This window comes from Labrus mixtus, chromosome 23 (assembly GCF_963584025.1).
Source record: "Labrus mixtus chromosome 23, fLabMix1.1, whole genome shotgun sequence".
Taxonomy (NCBI): Eukaryota; Metazoa; Chordata; class Actinopteri; order Labriformes; family Labridae; genus Labrus; species Labrus mixtus.
In genome coordinates this window covers 13,573,896-13,593,427 of record NC_083634.1, presented here as the reverse complement: position 1 = coordinate 13,593,427, position 19,532 = coordinate 13,573,896, and the positions used below count along the sequence as shown (strand labels likewise).

Below are 19,532 nucleotides of genomic sequence, written 5' to 3'. Positions count from 1 at the left end.
TCAAAGCACTTTGTAAACCTGTGTTTTTAAAAGGTGCTATATAAATAAAGTTATTATTATTATTATTATTAACAACTCATAACAAGTGTTATCTCGAGACAGTTTACAAAAAGCAGGTAAAATACCTTAGTTATCAGTTTATATGTTTATATATTTCAATACCTCCTGTCTTGTCTTTTTTTTAATTCTTTATGAGGAACTAGTTAACTATTATTTATAGAAAGGGTATTGACAGACAGAGGCTCTTTCCGAATAGCCACAGTTCAGTATGCAGTACTTTTCTGTATGGAGTTTCAGTATACTGAACACTCGTGGTCATTCAGTAGGCATTTTTTGTGTCCACCTCAGTATACTGAACATTTCAGTATGGATACTACCTTCCGGGTTTCATACAGTATGGATCGGATGCGTGCTTTCAGGAAATGAATTGTATTTTACCACCCACAATGCTGTGCGAAATTAACCATAAATCGTCACGTCACGTCCAAATCAAAACAAACGAGCGTGGATTAATTGAATCAATTTTTAATCTAGAGTTAAAGTCCCGTCTGAAATCACTACTTTTAATTAACAACAGAAAATATAACAAATGTCTGCATTATTATAAAACATTTCCCCCCTCTATTTAAATAATGATTTCACTATTTAAATGCGTCTTTATTTGTTTATTTTACTTTATATTCTGTATATTACTGTCTTTCATTTGTACTTGTCTTTATGTACTGTATGTTATTTAGTTATTTAATTTGTCTTTTACTTGATTTACATTGTGATACTGTTTTTTGTTTACCTGACTGTATATGAGCATTACTCTTCTTGAATAAAGCTAAACAAAAAAAACAAAAAAAAACAGGTGGATGCGGCCGGTTCAGGAAACGTAAATGACGTCACTTCCATACTGAATGAATCAGATGAAGTAGGAACAAATATCTGCCTACTGTGCGCGCATACTCAATAGTAGGTACTAAACAGTATACAGCACGGATAGTATGTACCGCCTACTGCCTACTGACAGATTGAGTAGGTACTTTGTAATTCGGATACAACCAGAGAGACAGACAGCAGACATAGATAGATGTAGATCCTGAGAGAAATTCATCCAGTAACAGCTTACAAGACACATGACATGAAACACCTGTCAAATCCAACGACACCCGATACCCCCACATGAATTTATTTTATTTTAATTATTTTGAATAATTATAATTATTTTTTAATTTATTTCAGTGCAAAATTTCAAATCACCCCTACAAAGATTTAATTTTTCATCAGATGTCTTCATGAAAATATAAAGTAAAACAATAGTATAACTAAAGTTTGATTTTCCAATATACTTTTTAAAGGAAAACTTTGAGCTTTTTTTTCTTTTTTTTTCAATAATTATAGTTTCCTATCATTTCCTGATCGTTTACGGAAGCTTTGTGGACAGGTGGGTTGTGGACTAATATATTATATTAATAGTAATTAATAGTAATTAAATAGTAATATTTACAGTCTATGGTTGTGGACTAATATATTAATAGTAATTAAATAGTAATATTTACAGTCTATGGTTGTGGACTAATATATTATATTAATAGTAATTAATAGTAATTAAATAGTAATATTTACAGTCTATGGTTGTGGACTAATATACTATATTAATAGTAATTAAATAGTAATATTTACAGTCTATGGTTGTGGACTCGGATGAATCGTAGTGCACCAACCACCTGCTGCCACCTGCTGGTGATCTACGGTGAATTGACAACCTTTGATCCATACAAATATTTACTATTTATTTTTTGGGATTAACATCTCAACGGTAATGTTTTGATTCAACATGACTTACATTTTTCGTTAATCAAATTTTTTTTTTAAATTAATTTGAATGACAGTGACAAGCAGTGACGTCATTCCACTTCCGCTAGCATTAGCGGCCGGTGTTTGTTGACTTGCAACGCCGCTTAGCATAACACTACGGGGGTTGTTACATTGTGTTCTACGGGAAATATGGCAACATCCAACTCATATAAACTCAGGTGCTCCATCCCGGGCCACGAAATGGACGTTCGGGGACTCGCAGCAGCTGTTTTTCCGGAGGGAGCTTTCGTGTCAGTGTCCAGAGACCGAACCGGAAGAGTCTGGGTACCAAACTCAAGGTAGCTAGCATTAGCCTTCTACAGACTTTGTAATTGCTGTGGTTTGCTTCGATTTATTTAGTTTTTTTAAGTCACTATGTTGTAAAGAGATTTGTTTTGACATACAGTTGTAGCCAGTAGGACAACAGCCCTGTTTTAAGTTAACAACAAGTTGTATTTTCGTGCTTACTGTCGCAGCTAAGTCAGCTAGCACGCTCATTGCTAACGTGTAGTCAAATCAGCTTTGTCATTTATTCAACTGCAGCGCGCATGTTCTAGTGGTTGTTAAAAGTTCACCACCTTTATGGTTCTATTGTGTATGAGTTAAAGTTCCCGCACATGTGGCTGTTTATGAAGTGTTTCCTCTTCTTTCCTCAGCCCTGACAGAGGCTTCACAGAGATGCACTGTATGTCTGGCCACTCCAACTTTGTATCCTGTGTTTGCATGATTGCACCAAGTGAGACATATCCTCGAGGACTTATTGCCACAGGTGGAAATGATAATAACATTTGTGTTTTCACACTGGACCAACCTCAGCCCATTTTCATGCTCAAGGGTCACAAAAATACAGGTGAATTGTGCTCTAATGTATTTTATTACACATCATATTTGATCTGCTGTATTAGGGCTGGGAAATAAATCGAGTTTCTAAGATATATCGATATATTTTCAAACAAGATATAGGGTAAGACAATATCGTTAATATCAATATAGTTTATGTTGCATTAAAATAACGTTATAGACAAAAACAACCCCAGGAAAAAATAATAATTTAGTAAAATCCAGAGCACTAGACATCCTCCAAGTTGTATTATTATTACTATTTAAATCTTTTTATCTTATTATTTTGGTATTATATTTGTTTTTTACTTGTGTTTTTTATATCTTATCTTTTTATTTAGATTTTTGTGTTGGTTTGAGGTATGAATAATCATGTCTCAGATTTATTTTTGATTTTTTTATCTGTATTTGAAAAAAAAAAAAACAATAAAGAGAAGTTGAAAAAATTAAAAATAAAAATAACGTTATAGAGGTGCCAGGTCACTTTTTTCTCATCTCACTGATTATGACTGACTGTCCCTCTTTACCCTACTCCTCCTCTCTCTCTCATTTATTGTATTTAAGGAACATTTTTATTTTATAATATTACTTTTTAAATTCACAAACAGGTAGTTTATTTATTTTCCATGTGTTTTCACTGTTAATAAAATACATATCGATATATATCGAGTATTGCCATTCAGCTAAACAATATCGAGATATGAGTTTTGGTCCATATCGCCCAGCCCTATTATGCTGTATGCCATTATGTCATGCATCTCTTAAATCTTTCCTGTCCTAACTTATACACGCATGTATGTTCTCCTCAGTTTGCACTCTGTCTTCTGGGAAGTTTGGGACACTTTTGAGTGGCTCCTGGGACACTACCGCCAAAGTCTGGCTCAATGAGAAGTGCATGATGACCTTAGAGGTAGGCTTGATACTCTTTTCTGTTACAGGTTACTATAATCTTTCTTAGGATCATTTTTCGTCAGATGTCAAAATTGCCATCCCAGACACTGAATGTGCAAGACATTAGAACTTTTACTGAATGCCTTAGTATTGATTCTATCTATGTTTCAGTGTTGACTTTAAAGATATAATTATTTGGGGGTGACACAGCAAAATCTGTGCATATTTCTATGCTCCAGGGCCACTCTGCAGCAGTGTGGGCAGTGGTCATCTTACCTGAACAAGGTCTTATGCTGTCTGGATCAGCAGACAAGACCATCAAACTTTGGAAAGCTGGACGATGTGAGAAGACTTATACAGGTGAGAGTTTGAAGGTGATGCACTTCTGGTGATTGTTAGCAGTTCATATGCTTTCCTGGTTATGAGCCTATTAAAAAAAGATGATGGAGTAGGAGGGAAATCAGCAGTAATGGTAGTTTAAAACATTCAACAGCAAATAAAATATGATTTATTTTGTGAAAACTGAGTATCATGTCAGCTAATAATATTAATTTATTAAACCCTTTATCATTCAAACACTTAAGATATGTTATTGTCACTGTACAAGTACAACGAAATATTGTTGGAGCAAGCCTGTAGATGCCTAATATCAGAAATATACAAATACTAAAACCAAATATTCAAATAAGAAATACAATTAAATAATACAATATAGTATACAATTAATTTGCAGGTGACAGGTATAGAATAAATATATTGCACTTAGTTATGGGGGGGGGGGGGGGAGACTCTGAGTCCAGGGAGTGGGAGCTTCAGTGTGGTGCAGAGAGTCAGAAGGTGAAGGAGGAAGGGACGGTGGGGCTTCAGGGGGAGGGGGGGTCTATTGGTCTTGTCTATTGGTCCTGGATCTTCAGGTTAAAACAACACTTTTTGTCCTTTAATTTTAGGTCATGAAGACTGTGTAAGAGGACTAGCAGTGATCAGCAACACTGAGTTCTTCTCTTGTAGCAACGACGCGAGTATCAGAAGGTGGCTGGTGACGGGCGAATGTGTACAGGTCTATTACAGCCACACCAACTACATCTACAGCCTGGCTGTCTTCCCAAATAACCAAGGTTTGTCCATCAATATTAATATTTAAAGTGAACAAGAGCTTTTCAATGTCTGTGTAACAGACCGCTGCCGCTTGATTTATTTATTGAGTCGGCATCCACAATTTTTCCTGTAAGATGGTAGCTGGCTCACTCTGACTTCAGACTGATGCTTTTCCCCTAAGATTTTGTAAGCACAGGAGAGGACAGGACTTTGAGGATATGGAAGAAGGGAGAGTGCACTCAGACTATCCGCCTGCCTGCCCAGTCTGTCTGGTGCTGCTGCATTCTACCTAATGGTGATATAGCCATTGGAGCCAGGTAAAAGAACTGCAATCGGCATGCTAAGTTGTGGTCAATCCATAATCGTATAATGTATATATTCATTTTAAATCTAAAAAACAAGTGAAACGACAAAGTGTGTTTATCTCCTCGCAGCTTTGATTTATGATATCATTCTTTTATTCACAAATGGAGATACTGTAATCCGATAAGCAGAAATCAGAAGTAGCTTTTATGCTAACCCAGATGCTTCTCCTCTGCCCACAGTGATGGTATTATTCGCGTGTTTACTGAAGCTGAGGACCGCATGGCCAGCATAGAGGACCTGCAGGCCTTCGAGGATGAACTCTCTAAAGCCACTATTGACCCAAAGACTGGCGATCTAGGAGACATCAAGCTGGAGGACCTTCCTGGGAGAGAACACCTTGATGAGCCTGGTTAGAAAATAGACGGCCATTTATTTAATCTAGATGTTTAACAGCACATCCGAGGTGGCGTCAGTATGTTTTTTTATTTGTATTATTTCCTCCAGGAAATCGTGACGGACAGACACGGCTGATTAAAGAGGACGACAAAGTGGAGGCATATCAGTGGAGCGTCAGTGACGGCCGCTGGATGAAAATTGGCGATGTCGTCGGGGGCTCCAACCAACAAACCTCCAAGAGTGTGATGTATGAAGGAAAGGTAAGACCAGAAGCTTACTAACAAGGCAAATCATGCACACACACACATTAAAGCATTTTCTTTAAGACTCCTTATCTCCCCACAGGAATACGACTACGTCTTCACCATCGATGTGAATGAGGGAGGGCCATCCATGAAGCTGCCTTACAACGTGTCAGAGGACCCCTGGCTTACAGCCCATAACTTTTTGCAGAAGAATGATCTCAGCCCCATGTTTCTCGACCAGGTTGCCAATTTTATCATCCAAAACACCAAAGGACACGTGGTGGGTCCAGAGCAGCCGGCTGGTGGCGACCCCTTGACTGGTGAGGCCTAAAAATGTATATTTTTCTAATCAATATCAATATGTAAACGTTATGAGGCTTAATGTAAATTTTTCTCAATCTTTGTGTCTCTTTATTGTCAGGAGGAGCTAGGTATATCCCTGGGGCTTCTGATGAAAGGTCGGCCTTTGGCGCAGACCCCTTCACAGGTACAGGATGTTCATTTAAAGATTTGTCACGATCTTACAACCACAAGAGATGCTTTTTTCACAGCTAAGTTCCCACCAACAGGCTCTGGTCGCTACATCCCCGGGTCTGGTCCCAACCCAAGTGCTCCTGTTGGTGTAGCAGATCCCTTCACAGGTGAGTGATAACTAATGGAATGTCTTACTTTTGCACATTGACGTGATAAACTAAACCAGCCGGTAAGTAAGTAGTAGACCTATGGACACATTGCTCCTCAATAAAACAAGGTAGAAGACAGCGTGTTTTCATTTATTACTATCTATTCTGCAGGAGGAGGTGCCTACTCTTCAGCGGCTCTCAGACAGAAGGCAACCAACATCTACTTCCCCAAGACTGATGGTGTGACCTTTGAGCAAGCCAATACACCACAGATCATTGGTGAGCATTTGTTTTTAAGTGAAGTGGCTAGGACATAGTAAAAGGGATGTCCATAAACCATTTAGGAGTCAATATTAGATTCAAAATCCAATGGTAAGTTGTTGTGACGCTTTGTGCACTGTCAGTAAAATACCTTTTTGTGAGTGTTTTGCTGAGCTGTAAAGTTCATTTACATTTACTTGCCATATCATTTCAACAATGTCTTCTTCCCTATAACAGCCAAGCTGAAGGAGCTGAATGGAGGTGCCCCTCAGGAGCACCAGCTTTCCGAAGAAATCCTGGAAAGTGTTGAGAGGCTGCTGATGTCTGTGTGTGAGCCCTGCTCCTCCAAGTCTCCCCTAACCATCCAACAGATCAACCTGCTCTGGAAGGCCTCGCACTGGCCAGAGGGTACAACAGAACCCTTTGTTTAAGGGGTTTATTTCTTTCTGTTTTAATGTATTTAAGTACTGAAGGAGGTCAAAATGCTCCAGCAAAACTTGTAGTATGAAGATCAACTTTATAAACAAATTAGACCGTCACGTTTCGACCTTTGGCCTTCATCAGGGTCATCCTGTTTTAATGTATTTGACATTTTTTGCAATCAAGTATTTTATTTTCAATAACAGAGGTTAAATTGAATACCACAGTAAATCATTACCCAATACAGGCGTGTCTTCTTTGTCCCTCCATTCTTAAGCCCCTCCCACTCCTAACTGTAAGAAACATTGGTAGAAATTTAAGAATCTTAAAGACTTGTATTTAAATGTTTTGAAAAATAGTTTGATTTAAGGTTCTTGAGTTCCAAACTGTTTACTTACCAATCTCCCCTTTCCTTTCCCCTGGACTCTAGACATTGTGTTTCCTGTCTTGGACATTATGAGGCTTGCTGTGAGACACCCCCAGGTTAATGAGAGCCTCTGTGGCGAGGCAGAGGGAGTCCAGTTGTGCAACCACCTGCTGAGCCTGATGAGGCCTGAGGGGCGTCCTGCCAACCAGATGCTAGCCCTGCGGACTCTGTGTAACTGCTTTAGTGGCCGGAACGGTCGAGCTCTCCTCATGGCTCAGCGTGAAACGGTGCTATCACGTGCTGCTGAGTTGGCCTCTGTCTGCAATAAGAACATCCACATTGCCCTGGCCACTTTGGTGCTTAACTACGCTAGCTGCCTGCACAGCCAACCAGATCTGGAGGCAAAGGCCCAGTGCCTGTCAGTGGCCAGCCGAGCTTTGGAGACCATTCAAGACAAGGAGGCTGTTTTTAGGCTGCTGGTGGCCTTGGGAACAACTGTGGCCTCAGACCAGACAGCCAAGGACCTGGCTCGCTCCCTCGGGGTCAACTCTCAGATTTCCAAGTACTCGTCAGTGTCTGATCCGTCTAAGGTGGCTGAGTGCTGCCAGCTAGTTTTAAAAGAACTACAATGATGTAAATGATTAGAAAAAAAAAGAGCACTTGTTTCTTACTATTACTCTGATCTGCTTTATCAGTTTGTGGTGGAGACTTAAATAATTGGATGTTCTACAATAAAAAAGGAGAAATGAAAAATCTGCATGAGCAAAGCCTTTTTTATTACTGCGTCAAATGTAGATAAGATCCATAGATACGTTAGTCTTTGGACCGATGGGTACATCATGATAACAGCATGTTGTGACAGTCCAGATGGCTAGATGAGTATGCTCCTTGCAGGCAAAACACTTTTATTTGAGATACAAAACAATAATGTAGCTAAGCTTGGTAAAAGTAAATTTCCATTGGTTTATTAACTATTTAAATCAGCCGGATGCTGTAGACATGACAAAAGGACACCATCGTATCTTCACACGTTTGAATGATGTGGTCTTCTCATAACTAATAATTATATGATATATATATATAGAATTTTTTTAGCACGACTAATATAACAATGCAGACAATGCATTCGTTGAGAAATTGTATTCTGAGACCTTAAAGATTTAATTTCTGAGTCCTTTAACACCGGTTACAGGTAACACAATTAACTGCAACTGTCTTTTTCTGCATCGCAAAAATGTTTTACAGTGGAATATACACTACAAGGTGGTATGCTTAAATTGGTCATACAAATGTACCGTAAATGGGACGCCTAAGTTTCTTTAAAAAATAAGGAACGACTTGTGTATATGTCATGTTTTTTATCACTATAGTTCTCTAATAATTTAAATAGTCTGATCACTTTATAATGCCTGGATGAAGACTCCACCATTTGAATTTATAAATTAACATGTTTGGGATTTGGACCCTTTACCTTTGCATCCCCTCATCCCTGAACAGGTTTTTGATTCACAAACTTAGTGGTTTGTAGATTCATGAGAGCAACCCATCCGGGTGCTTTGCCCAAACGACGCCGGCCCCGCCCCAAAACTGCAAGTATGAGCCTTAAATCTGATGACCAGTGATGTACACTCACGTACATGGTTAATTTTATACCGTTATGATGTCAGAAATGTCATATTTTAAATGTTTACATCACTGGTCATCAGATTTAGGCTCTTACTTGCCGTTTTAAAGTACGGTTTTCATTTTTAAGACTTTAAATCGGTAAAGACACCAACTTGTCCATTAACCGCCATTCATTCAGATGGGATGATTTCACCCAGAAAGGGGCGTGGCCGGCATCGTTTGGGCAAAGTACCCGGATGGGTTGCTCTCATGAATAGGCCGTCGAGCGTTGTCTAAAAGGAAGTACTTGTTAACAACATCCGGGTGCTCATTATAAAAATTGGCGGTTGCGGTTGTTGCTTGTAGTCCTAATACTCCTGACTACAAAATAAGCTTTAACAAATGTGAGCTCATACGAAATGTAACCAAACCGATAGTTAAAACAAATGTTACTATATTTGTTTGGTTCCTGTTTGTTTGAAAACAGTTTCTTAAATGTATGTGGACAAACTTGAAACAAAGTTCGGAGGCTAACTTTGTCGCTAACAGTTCAAGCTAGCTGGTTATCCGGGGGCTTTTGATCACTTCGCAGGATTTACCTCCCGAATAATGGCGAACCCGATATTACTGCAGAAGAAGAATGGCAAGTATTTGTGGTTTGCTCTTCTCGGGCTCGGATTTCAACCAGACTCTGAGATGTCGTCAATCGCCGGCAAAACCAACATCAACATCAACATCAAACACATCAACCTGGGACCGTGAGTGTGCTTTACTGATCATAACAACTGAATGCAGGATAATATACCACAACTGAATGAGACTCATGTGCATTTTAGCGTTACTAAACTCCTCAAAAAGTTTGGAAACATTAATTTGGTCACTTATTTCGCCCCTTTAATAATTCTAATTTGTGTTGTATTGTATATCTTTGGAAAGCGTGATTAGTCACCTTTACAACGAGGTATAACTTATAAAGATCGTGCAATGTGCAGCACAGCTAAATGTGTGGGAAGCGCCCTAAAAAATCTTCTCCTGTTGGTATTCACTCCTGTTTTGAGTTGCTTGGTGGAATTGATGATTGCACTCTCCCACAGTGATAAGTTTTTTTTTTTTACACACTTTATTCATTTAACACTGTCAGGGACCTCAGTAGCGTGGTGAAGATCCATAGGAGGCCACATCAGCTTGGACCCTCCTCCTCATGCTGGTCACACTCTGCTGTGGGGTGGCATCCCATTCCTCAACCAGCGTGGTTGTGTTGGTCACTCTGACATGAACCAGCATGCCCAAGATGATCCCACAAGTGCTGTCAATCATGTGCCAGTCATACACCCGTAACTGACACACACCTGGCAGCACTTGAGGCGCCAATAGAATATAATTACTTTATTGATCCCAAACTGGGAAATTGTGGCGTTACAGCAGCAGGTTGTCCAAACACACACTATGAGCAAATCTAAACAAAATATAATATTAAATACAAAGTAAATAAGTCCTAAAAGATATCAAAACTAAGAATGTGAATATATACAACCAGGATTTAACTAAGCATTACTAGTCTTAAATAGGAAGATTAAATATGGAAGATTAAAAGTAAATGTGCAAAAACAGAGTTGTAAATGGTTGTAAATTAAATATGAAAGATTAAATGTGCAAAGACAGAGTTGTAAATGGACAGTATTGACATAAGTTAAAGTGCAGGAGTGTAGACATATTATAAGCAGAAACTATACAATATAACGGCGAGTAGACAGCCAAATGAAGTGAACATGAGTGCAGGGATAATTTGTAAATATAACATGTGCAGAACAGATTACAGTAAGGAGAGACAGATATTATCATGATGACAGTTCTCTGCTCGCATGAGGTGAGCTGTTGTACAGAGTAGTGAAACAGGAGTGAATACCAACAGAAGAACATTGCAGGGGATTTTGGCACTTTTTTTTTTTTAGAGCGCTACTCACACATTTAGCTGTGTTGCTCATTCCACGAATGCATGATCCTTACAAGTTATACCTCGTTGTAAAGGTGACTAATCAGGCTTTCCAACAATATATAATATACAACACCAATTGGTATTATTAAAGGGGCGAAATAAGTGACCGACGTAATGTTTCCAAACTTTTTTTGAGGAGTTTATGTTTCATTTAAAGTTACATTGACGTTGTTATTCACTTGGCTCTTGAGTTTTAGCTTTAGTCTGACTTGGTTGAATGTTATTTGATGGCAAACAGGAATATGTTCGACAAACCAAACAAGGACGCCTTCTACATAGTGACACATTTCCTGTTGTTAAAACTCAACCCATCACGATTCAATGAGGCATTCAGGTAAGGAAAAAAGGAATGATCAACTATTGACATTCATTGGCAACCGTCCCCATGACAGTCCATTGTGATTATAATTAACTTTTTGTTTTGGGTTAGGCACTGCTGGCCGGTTTTGAATCAGAAAGCAGATGTTGAATTCCGCAAAGTTACTTGTGCCTGGCTACGAGAAATAATGGTAAGAAACCCCCAGCTATGCACTAAACATTTGAATAGAATTTACATCTATTCTTTATTTGTTGCTTTACTTTCACTCGTGCTTTCCCATTAGAAGCTTACCTGAAATACTTTTGTGCACAGCTTTTGTAAAACCATAGTGAAATGAAGGTAACATTGTATTATGATAGATATATTTCTTATTTAGAACACCCAGCAATGAATAAATCAATATTGCTATTTGCTCTTGTCATGTAGAAAGTCATTTGGGTGAACTTTGCATCATTCTGTCTTCATGTTATATTTACTGTGAAATACATACATGTTAGCAATGAAGCAATCTCTAGCTTGAGGGTAATGCTGTCTCTCCTTGTTGCAAGAACCCCACAAATTTCGTTCCTAAAATATTTTTTATCCTCAAATGCTGTTTCTGCCATCAAGTATTCCACTAAATTTAGTAGTAAGTTGACCCTTTTTTTTTTTTTTTTCAAACTGTGTAGGATGAAACTGCAAATGCAGGATCCAAAGTGGTAGCATCCTTGTTCCTGTCACCTGGAGGTCCCAAGTTTGTCAGCTTGATGCTTCATCTGGCCAATTATGTCATGCTGCAGGAAATGAAGACATTCACCACAGGTCTGTCCACTTAGGAAATCTTTTTTTTTTTTTATACCAATAGCTTGTGTGCACAATTTGTAGGTCAGCATAGCAACATTACACTGTATTTAATTTATTTGCCTCTAAGTTAGCGTCAATTAATCTTGAATATTATCATCACCAGACGACAGCTGGGTTCCTGAGGGTGCAGCTATGCCGGCTTCTTCCTTTGACATGGCAGTGAAGCGACACAATCTAACCCATTCCAGGTTTTTAAAAGCTGCCGTGGACCAGGATCGTTTTCTTCATGAGTACCAGAAACGAGCCCAGTAAGTCCTCGAAGTTCCATCTTGGCACCTCTACAGTCGGAGATGATATGTTATATTTACAGCTTGTAGTGGCAATTTCTTCTTGTGTGTCATATAAAAATTGTCACTTGTGTCATAGGAGCCAACCTGTTAGTTTCTGATGCGTGTCCACTTAAATATACTCACAGATCCGTTGTTTCTCTTGATTTCTTATTTTATTCGTAATTCCACTTTCCAGAACAGATCCAAAATGAATATATCAAAACTCATAACAAAAGGTCACGATCAAAAAAACATTTGCTGCGTGGCTCCTATACCTCCACCACAGTCCACAAACAAAAAACTATCTACTTTTTTCTCACCACCTGTGCATCGCACCCAAATTAATTAACTCGGCTCCACCCATAACACAAAATACCTGCCAAAATATGCCCAAATAAATCCATTATTCACCATAAAGGTTTCTATGTCAAATCAAGTACTTCTCATAAATGAATACTTATTTCTAACAACACAAAAAATATACTCTATTAGCACAAACATAAACCATACTTCTGAAACTAAAGTTACCATGATTAAAATGGCCTCTACACAGCTGTAGAAACAGGTTGTTGCAAGACAGCCTTCTCTCACTACAGAACACTTTGGTTTTATACCTGTCTTTGCGTTGGGCATTTCATACAAACAAAAATATGAGCTGTAATAAAACATGAAATTTGGATTTTGCGGCAATTACAGATTCCAACCTATGGACAACCACTCCCCTCACACTTTCATTTCAAACATGCAAGAGAACCTACTGTGGTTGCTAATCCTAAATTAATTTAGTGTTTCCAATTAACTTATGTCAATTACATCATTCCCAGTACCAGATATCCTTCTATTTATAGTTTCTTTTTGCAGTTTGTTGGACTTTTGTGCTCCACAATCCTCTTCCCAGCAAAGATAGGACACATCAACAGAGTTACCACGTGTATCTTTGGAAAGCTCAGCATTTTCTTTATCTACGGTAACGATGTTGTCAACAATATTCTGTTTGCTGTGGTCTGCAGCAGATACAAGAGTAAACATGTCAAAGGTCAAGGACCAACACCATGCATACTGCACTCATGCTCAGTTAAAAGTAACAATATGAATTCTTAAATTCAAGCATTTTCTTATTGTTACTGATTATGTTGCTTTGTCTTTTCAGTTATGGTTTATTTTTTATTTATCTTACTTTGAATATTAAATGTACAAATAATGACCTTTTCTTTAGACACACTCGTGTTTTAATTGTAGATGAGTGCTCTTGGTGTTGTGTCATTGGCTGATTGTTTGAGGCCTTGTCTGTGTGAACTGATTGTATTCACACCATTGTTCATTCGGGTCAGTTGGTTGCAGCTGGAGTAGTTCACAATTTGAAGCAAATACAGCACAGATGAAACCCATTTCATTAACGATGGCTCAGCTCCATCAAGTGTACCAAGATGCAAAGCCACTGCTGCCATTATCAGCCGTTGTTTTTGCAAGTGGATAATTTGATTCTTCTACTTTTTGGTCAATTTTAAAGCTTCTTATTTTGTTCCCCCCTCTTTTAAAAGGATCCTTGTGAAATCAAAGAAGGAAGCCGGAGAAGAGTGTGCCAAATATGATGAGCTACTCAAGTATGTATGACTTTATGGTTTTGAGTCTTTTGACTTGTGTGTTTTTGGTTTGTTAACAATACTTTTTACTTTCAGGCGTTTTAGCGGTGATTCTACAGAAGAGGAAACTTCTACAGCTGAGAAGACACAAAAGGTAAGTGATGTTTTGTTTTTAAAGCCGAAATGAAACTCAAGACATAGTTTTGACTCCACTTGGACTAATAGGGAAATGCAGACCTGACCTGATGCCTTTTTGAATAAGATTTTCCAGAAGTGTGTGTGATGTTAAATATCTGAACCAAAATGTGTTTTGGAAAGAAGTAGCTCTGTACTGAGACGTGTTTAATGTTCAAAGAGCTCACTCGCAACATTTGGTTATCCCAAGGTACGCTCCCTGTGGTCGACTGTTGATGAAATGCTCTCAACCACTAAAGAGGAGCAGCAGGCAGTGGGAAGTGTTTTGAAGGGGGATGTAGATCGACACGTACTGGATGGAACGAATAGAGTACTCAAAATTCCCCGGACGCTGCTGGAGAGAGTTGAACAGCTCCCACACCAGGTGAGGGATAAAAGTTAACTGATGTTGTCCCGAGCCATGTAAAGTTATTGTTCATTTAACAATTGAGTCTGTTCTTTCAGGTTTCTTTCAACATTGCAGTGTTACTTTAGGCTTATCCGGCATCATTGGTTGCACAACACTTTCAATGCTAATGAAAACTGTGGTCATAACTGAGCCACGTTGTGATGACTGAGCCTTTTCAATCCGAGCTTTCACTGATTGCCATGGTTCCTGTTTCCCAGTTGAGTTCAGGGAATGTGTACGAGGCCGGCCAGCTGAACCTCCTGTGTGTGTTTGAGCTGACGAACCACGCGCTGCACCTCTTGAGGGAGGAGCAATCTCGGGTCTCTGGCGCCCCAAAGCCCCGGCTCAGTCCAGAACCTCTGCAGGAGAAGTGTCAGCAGATGGCCCGTGTGCTGCAAGAGCTCCACCTCATCAGGTACACACAGAACCACACTCTTATTTACAGAAGGATGCACTTTCTCCTCCCCTTTTTTTTTTTTTTTTTTTATGGTGCTCCAACATTACTTGATGTATTGGTAGGAACTAAAATAACCCTCAAATCTTTGTGGTTTAGAGACTCTAATAGCTTTTAATTTTCTCACAGGCAGAACATTTCCAAGGAAGGACTTCCTGAGGTTAGGAGTAACATCGGGGAGTTGGATGCCGAGTGGGACAAGAAGTGGATGCAAACCCTGAAAGAAACACCACTAGTATCTTTTCTGAATGAAGATCCTGTGAGTCATCCTTTTGATTTTTTTTTTAAATCTCATTCAACCCCAAATCTTCCACATTAACAGTAAAGTTATATACAGTATATGTATTGCCAAATTCCAAAATGGGAACAAGACGGCATGACTCAGTTCTGTTGCTGCAGTTATGAATTCAGTCGCAGTAAATCAAAAGGCTTTTCACTGTCGATGCATTGCTAACTTTATGATGTGTCTGTTTCTTTTAGGCTCTGGGCTTCCTCTCACCAATGGCTCCACTGTCTTTTGAACCAGCTGCTGATGCCTCTTACACGAGTGGCATCTTCTCCCAGTTCCCTGCATCACTTCTTGGTGGGCAAAATGATATGAATATGAGAACAAATGTGTTTTTAAATAGGATCTATGGCATTTTCTTATACTGTTGCTTTTATTTTTCAGAGGAGAAGCCTGCAGAGAGTAAATCACATGACGGATTACGTGACACTTCTTTTAACCAGAGCAGGTAATGTAAACAGCCATGAAGAGAAGTCTTCTTGTTCGTCATTATTGTCTTTGAATGGGAGGCAGATACATTGGCAGTGCTAAGCCTTGCTCTGTCCGTCACAAGTCCTCCCTACAGCATAAGAGCTCTCTGATGACCGTGGCGAATTGAGAGAAATCGCCACGGACAGATACGGAGCTGACACTCTGCATGAGTTTTACACACAACAAAGTTCCAAATATGTCTTGCCATGTACCAGAAATAAGCTTGCATAGTTTATAAAGCAGAGGACATAATGTCTCTGCATTAAAGACTGAAGTGTTAAGGCTTGATTGAATGCCTGGAGCATGTCAAACAGATTGTCTTTTCATTCTAGGAGCCTGACTTTAACATTACTCTACACTCATCTGAGAAACAATTGAATGGAGTGAAGGTGTAGGGCAGTGTGCCAACTTGATGCAGGTTTTTGGCACTGAGTCAAGGCCACATAGCTGGAAGTTATCAGCTACTTTTAGAAGCTCTATGATGCTTTCACTGTTCCTGAGCTGTACTACACTGTGATGAAAATGTGATATGGGGCAAAACAGACTTACATGTTGAAGAATATAGACTGTACATGTTTAACACGACATGCTTTATTTTCTGGAATCAGCTCTTACCCTACGGCAGCTGAAAGGATCGAAAGTCCTGTTGTCACCACTGCAGCATCATCTCAAGCAAACACCTCTCTTGACTGGCTGTTTGACACACCTCCAGCTCCTCCTGCTGTATCTCCATCTGTAGCACCACCTCAGGTTAGTAATGAGCTTGAGAATTCTGTTTTTAAAATAAAGTGCATTTGCTCAACCTTTTGAATGTCTGTGCATAAAATCCTACTTAAACATACTAACAAAGGTGTCCTTGTTTTCAGGCCAGTGTGAGGAAAACAGCCCATGTTCAACCGAAGACTTCTACCACAAGACACAAGTCTCAAATACTCAATATGGAGTGTGATAACCTTGCTGACCAGGTATAGCACTGACTGTTAAGAGCATAAAGAAATGATGAACGCTAGCCTTTTATAGCCGCTGAAAGATTGCCGGTTTAAGGCAGGATATTTAAACCCTTGTTATGCGGCATCTGTGTTGTGTAATGCACCGACCGCATGGTGGGGTGAAATTGATCCACCATCGGAGGTAATAACAGATGTAACAGGGGATGACACGGTGTCTGTAATGTCAGAACCAGCAGGACGGATTAGTGCTGTCTATGTGGAGCTCGCCCTGTGTGTTCACGGGCTGCGCTACTCAAGCTTTCCCAGCACTGTAAGACGATTTGAGATCACACACTACGCTGTTTAGGATGCTATATATAGCACAGAGGCATGACTGCAGAGCTTCATTAGGGCCCTGATGTGGAATGGCAATCTGTAAGCGGCTTATTTAACTGGCAAAAAAATAGGAAAGACAACCAGCTAATGCTACAATTCTGTGTTTTCTTTTTAAATCGATAACACTGTATGTTAGTTTGCAGATGCTGTGACTACGACAAGTCCTGCAGACGGCAGGGTCAAAGGGCGTGACTTGGAGAGCCTCTTGAGCACTCTTCATAGAGATCCCTTCTCCACAAAAAAGCAGCTGCCCCGAACACCTGAGAGCCTGAGTAAGTTTCCTTTTGCATCAGATCTCAGCCTTAATTTAAGGTTGGTTCTATTCACATGTAAGATTATGTTGAGCAGCATCAGGGTTGCCTCAAACAATGCATTCTGATTTTAAGAAATAACTGTCATCGTTAGAGATCTGCATTCCCTATGTCTCTATCGCAGCTTCTGAACTCGTTTTCACTTTTCTTTAGTCATGGATGTGAAGAACTCCTGGCGTAAGGCACTTCGGGAAGACAAAGCTGAGAAAATGGGACATTCGGCAACATTTGAAGACAGTGTGATGGGGCGACTCACCCCCCTTGATGAGCCTCGCAATGTGTTGCTGAGCCCAGATTCTTCCTCCAAGAGTTTCACTTACAGTATCAAACCTATATCAACAAGCGGAGAGGTTAAAACCACTCTGCTGTGGGACACGTTCAACACAGAGGCCCTCGACAGCCCGAGCGGCACAGGCAGCAGTGCGGTCCAGTTCAGCCTCGCGCACGAAACGCTCCCCGAAATGCCGAGCTGTGACAGTCTGCTGAGCCTCGACGATGAAGAATTTGACATGAAGAGTGAGGATGAAGATGATTTCCTAATCCCTTTCCTTAAGAGTCAGGAGAAGCGGTCGCCCCTTGCCACACTTCACCTGAGTCAGCAGGCGTGTGCCGACGGTTCCTTAATGGAAAGAAGGAAGAGGACTCCTGAGTGTCTTCTAACGGGTCACATGAGCCCAAGTTTGGACAAAGACTGGCTTATGGAGCCCGCTAAATCAAATGAAGCCACAGACAAGGTTTTCTCCCTGGATTTAGACACACTGGAGACGCCGTCGCCAGCCAAAAAGCAGGAGTACGGCCTCCCAAAACTGATCACATTCTCCCCAATAGATGACATGAAGTGTTAAATACATTCCTGAGAGAACCCCCTTTTCCAGCCTTGACTGACTTAAACTGATATCTGATTTTTAAAAAAAGTTTGCACATTGATGTAAAATAACTAACTTCTGTCATAAGTAAATATGTTTAAATTTAAAAAGTAGACATGAACTGCTTAATAAAATTGTAAAAAGTGTCATCTTTAAGTTTTGTACATATTTGCAATTCCTAGCTTCATAATGTTTCTTGTGCTGAAAAAGGATCTCTATCATCAAATCTTCCATTTAAAATGTGGGAATATAGTCCACTGTATTCAACAAAGCTTGTCTGCATCTTCCCCTTCCCATTTACATTGCACTTTTATCATGGTTGAATTTATATCACCTCAGATGTGAGGAAAAAAAAAACAGCTCAGTTGGTTTGATGAATAGAAATTGTAATATTTTGGATTACATTTTTTGTTAAAATAAAAATAACGCAAACATTCAGGGTTCCTTGATAGATTTTTCTTTTCTTGTAATTTATACTGCAGGTTGAAATAAAGTTAGAGTGTTGCACACCACATTAACCCCTCTGTATTGCAGTGTTCATAAATAAATATTGAAAAAAGGTTAAATATTTTTCATTATATTGGCTATTTGATGACATTCTTAACCATAAGAAAACGTGTTGCATCATCACTACAGAATTGCGTAAATTCAAATAAACTGGTTTTCTCACGCACCTGTTGCTTTTCCAATGTAATTACTCTGAGCTGCAGGTAGGGGGTGTCAGACATTGTGCAAAACGCCGAAACAAGCGTGTCAAGGTGGAATAAAAACTAGTAGAGGACGTAAAGACTCCCTTTCGCAATAAAATGCAAAAACTGCAATTGGGCGAACAACCTTTTCCGAGGCTATAAAATGTTTTACCATGATAAATTGATGCATGAAAAATGTCGATTTGTTTCTAATTCAGCGCTGTCTAGTTATTACATATGCCATAACCTACGAGTTGTTAGGAGCCGCCATACTAAAGCTCCTTGTGAGCAAAACATTTATTTAAAAGTTATTTATTTGGATATAACAATTGATTAATTCTTGAAAAAAATAGGCGTGAGATTTAAAATGAATATGCAATCAATTATATCAAACCTGAAACTGTACACTGATTGTGGAATATTGCATACAAAAAACACTCATTTTCATAATTTATGCGTTTTAAGCCTACAACCTTTAATTATCATAAAGTTTTTTAAAGTTACTTGTCGACACACTTACAATTTGACAAGCTGGTCTACTTAAAATAAAAAGTGAGTCAACTTTTCTGTAAAATTTAACTGTAATTAATTTTAACATCAAGATTCATTATTAAATTTTGCGTTTTAAAAATAGGTACTGCTACTG

At 39.2% G+C, this 19,532-nt stretch overlaps 2 protein-coding genes and 1 non-coding gene across 3 annotated transcripts; all 3 read left to right on the top strand.

The window, feature by feature from the left end:
• The first annotated feature begins 1,901 nt into the window (after positions 1-1,901).
• Positions 1,902-8,043, top strand: plaa (phospholipase A2-activating protein). The gene is made up of 14 exons (XM_061031056.1): positions 1,902-2,141; positions 2,499-2,692; positions 3,492-3,592; positions 3,813-3,933; positions 4,521-4,688; positions 4,850-4,985; positions 5,214-5,383; positions 5,479-5,630; positions 5,716-5,935; positions 6,037-6,102; positions 6,185-6,256; positions 6,410-6,517; positions 6,737-6,907; positions 7,350-8,043. The coding sequence occupies exons 1-14, from the start codon at positions 1,993-1,995 to the stop codon at positions 7,916-7,918; spliced, it is 2,397 nt and encodes a 798-aa protein (XP_060887039.1). The 5' UTR covers positions 1,902-1,992; the 3' UTR covers positions 7,919-8,043.
• A 1,182-nt stretch (positions 8,044-9,225) lies between these two features.
• Positions 9,226-18,590, top strand: haus6 (HAUS augmin-like complex, subunit 6). The gene is made up of 16 exons (XM_061031235.1): positions 9,226-9,649; positions 11,126-11,221; positions 11,318-11,396; positions 11,875-12,009; positions 12,155-12,297; positions 13,860-13,922; positions 13,998-14,055; positions 14,287-14,460; positions 14,703-14,899; positions 15,068-15,197; positions 15,419-15,521; positions 15,609-15,672; positions 16,304-16,445; positions 16,562-16,660; positions 17,157-17,292; positions 17,485-18,590. Exons 1-16 carry the CDS (start codon positions 9,501-9,503, stop codon positions 18,174-18,176), a joined length of 2,460 nt encoding a protein of 819 aa, XP_060887218.1. The 5' UTR covers positions 9,226-9,500; the 3' UTR covers positions 18,177-18,590.
• LOC132959124 (small Cajal body-specific RNA 8) lies at positions 15,728-15,858 on the top strand. The gene has a single exon (XR_009666915.1). It is a non-coding gene; the product is annotated as a small Cajal body-specific RNA 8 (non-coding RNA).
• Positions 18,591-19,532: the final 942 nt, after the last annotated feature.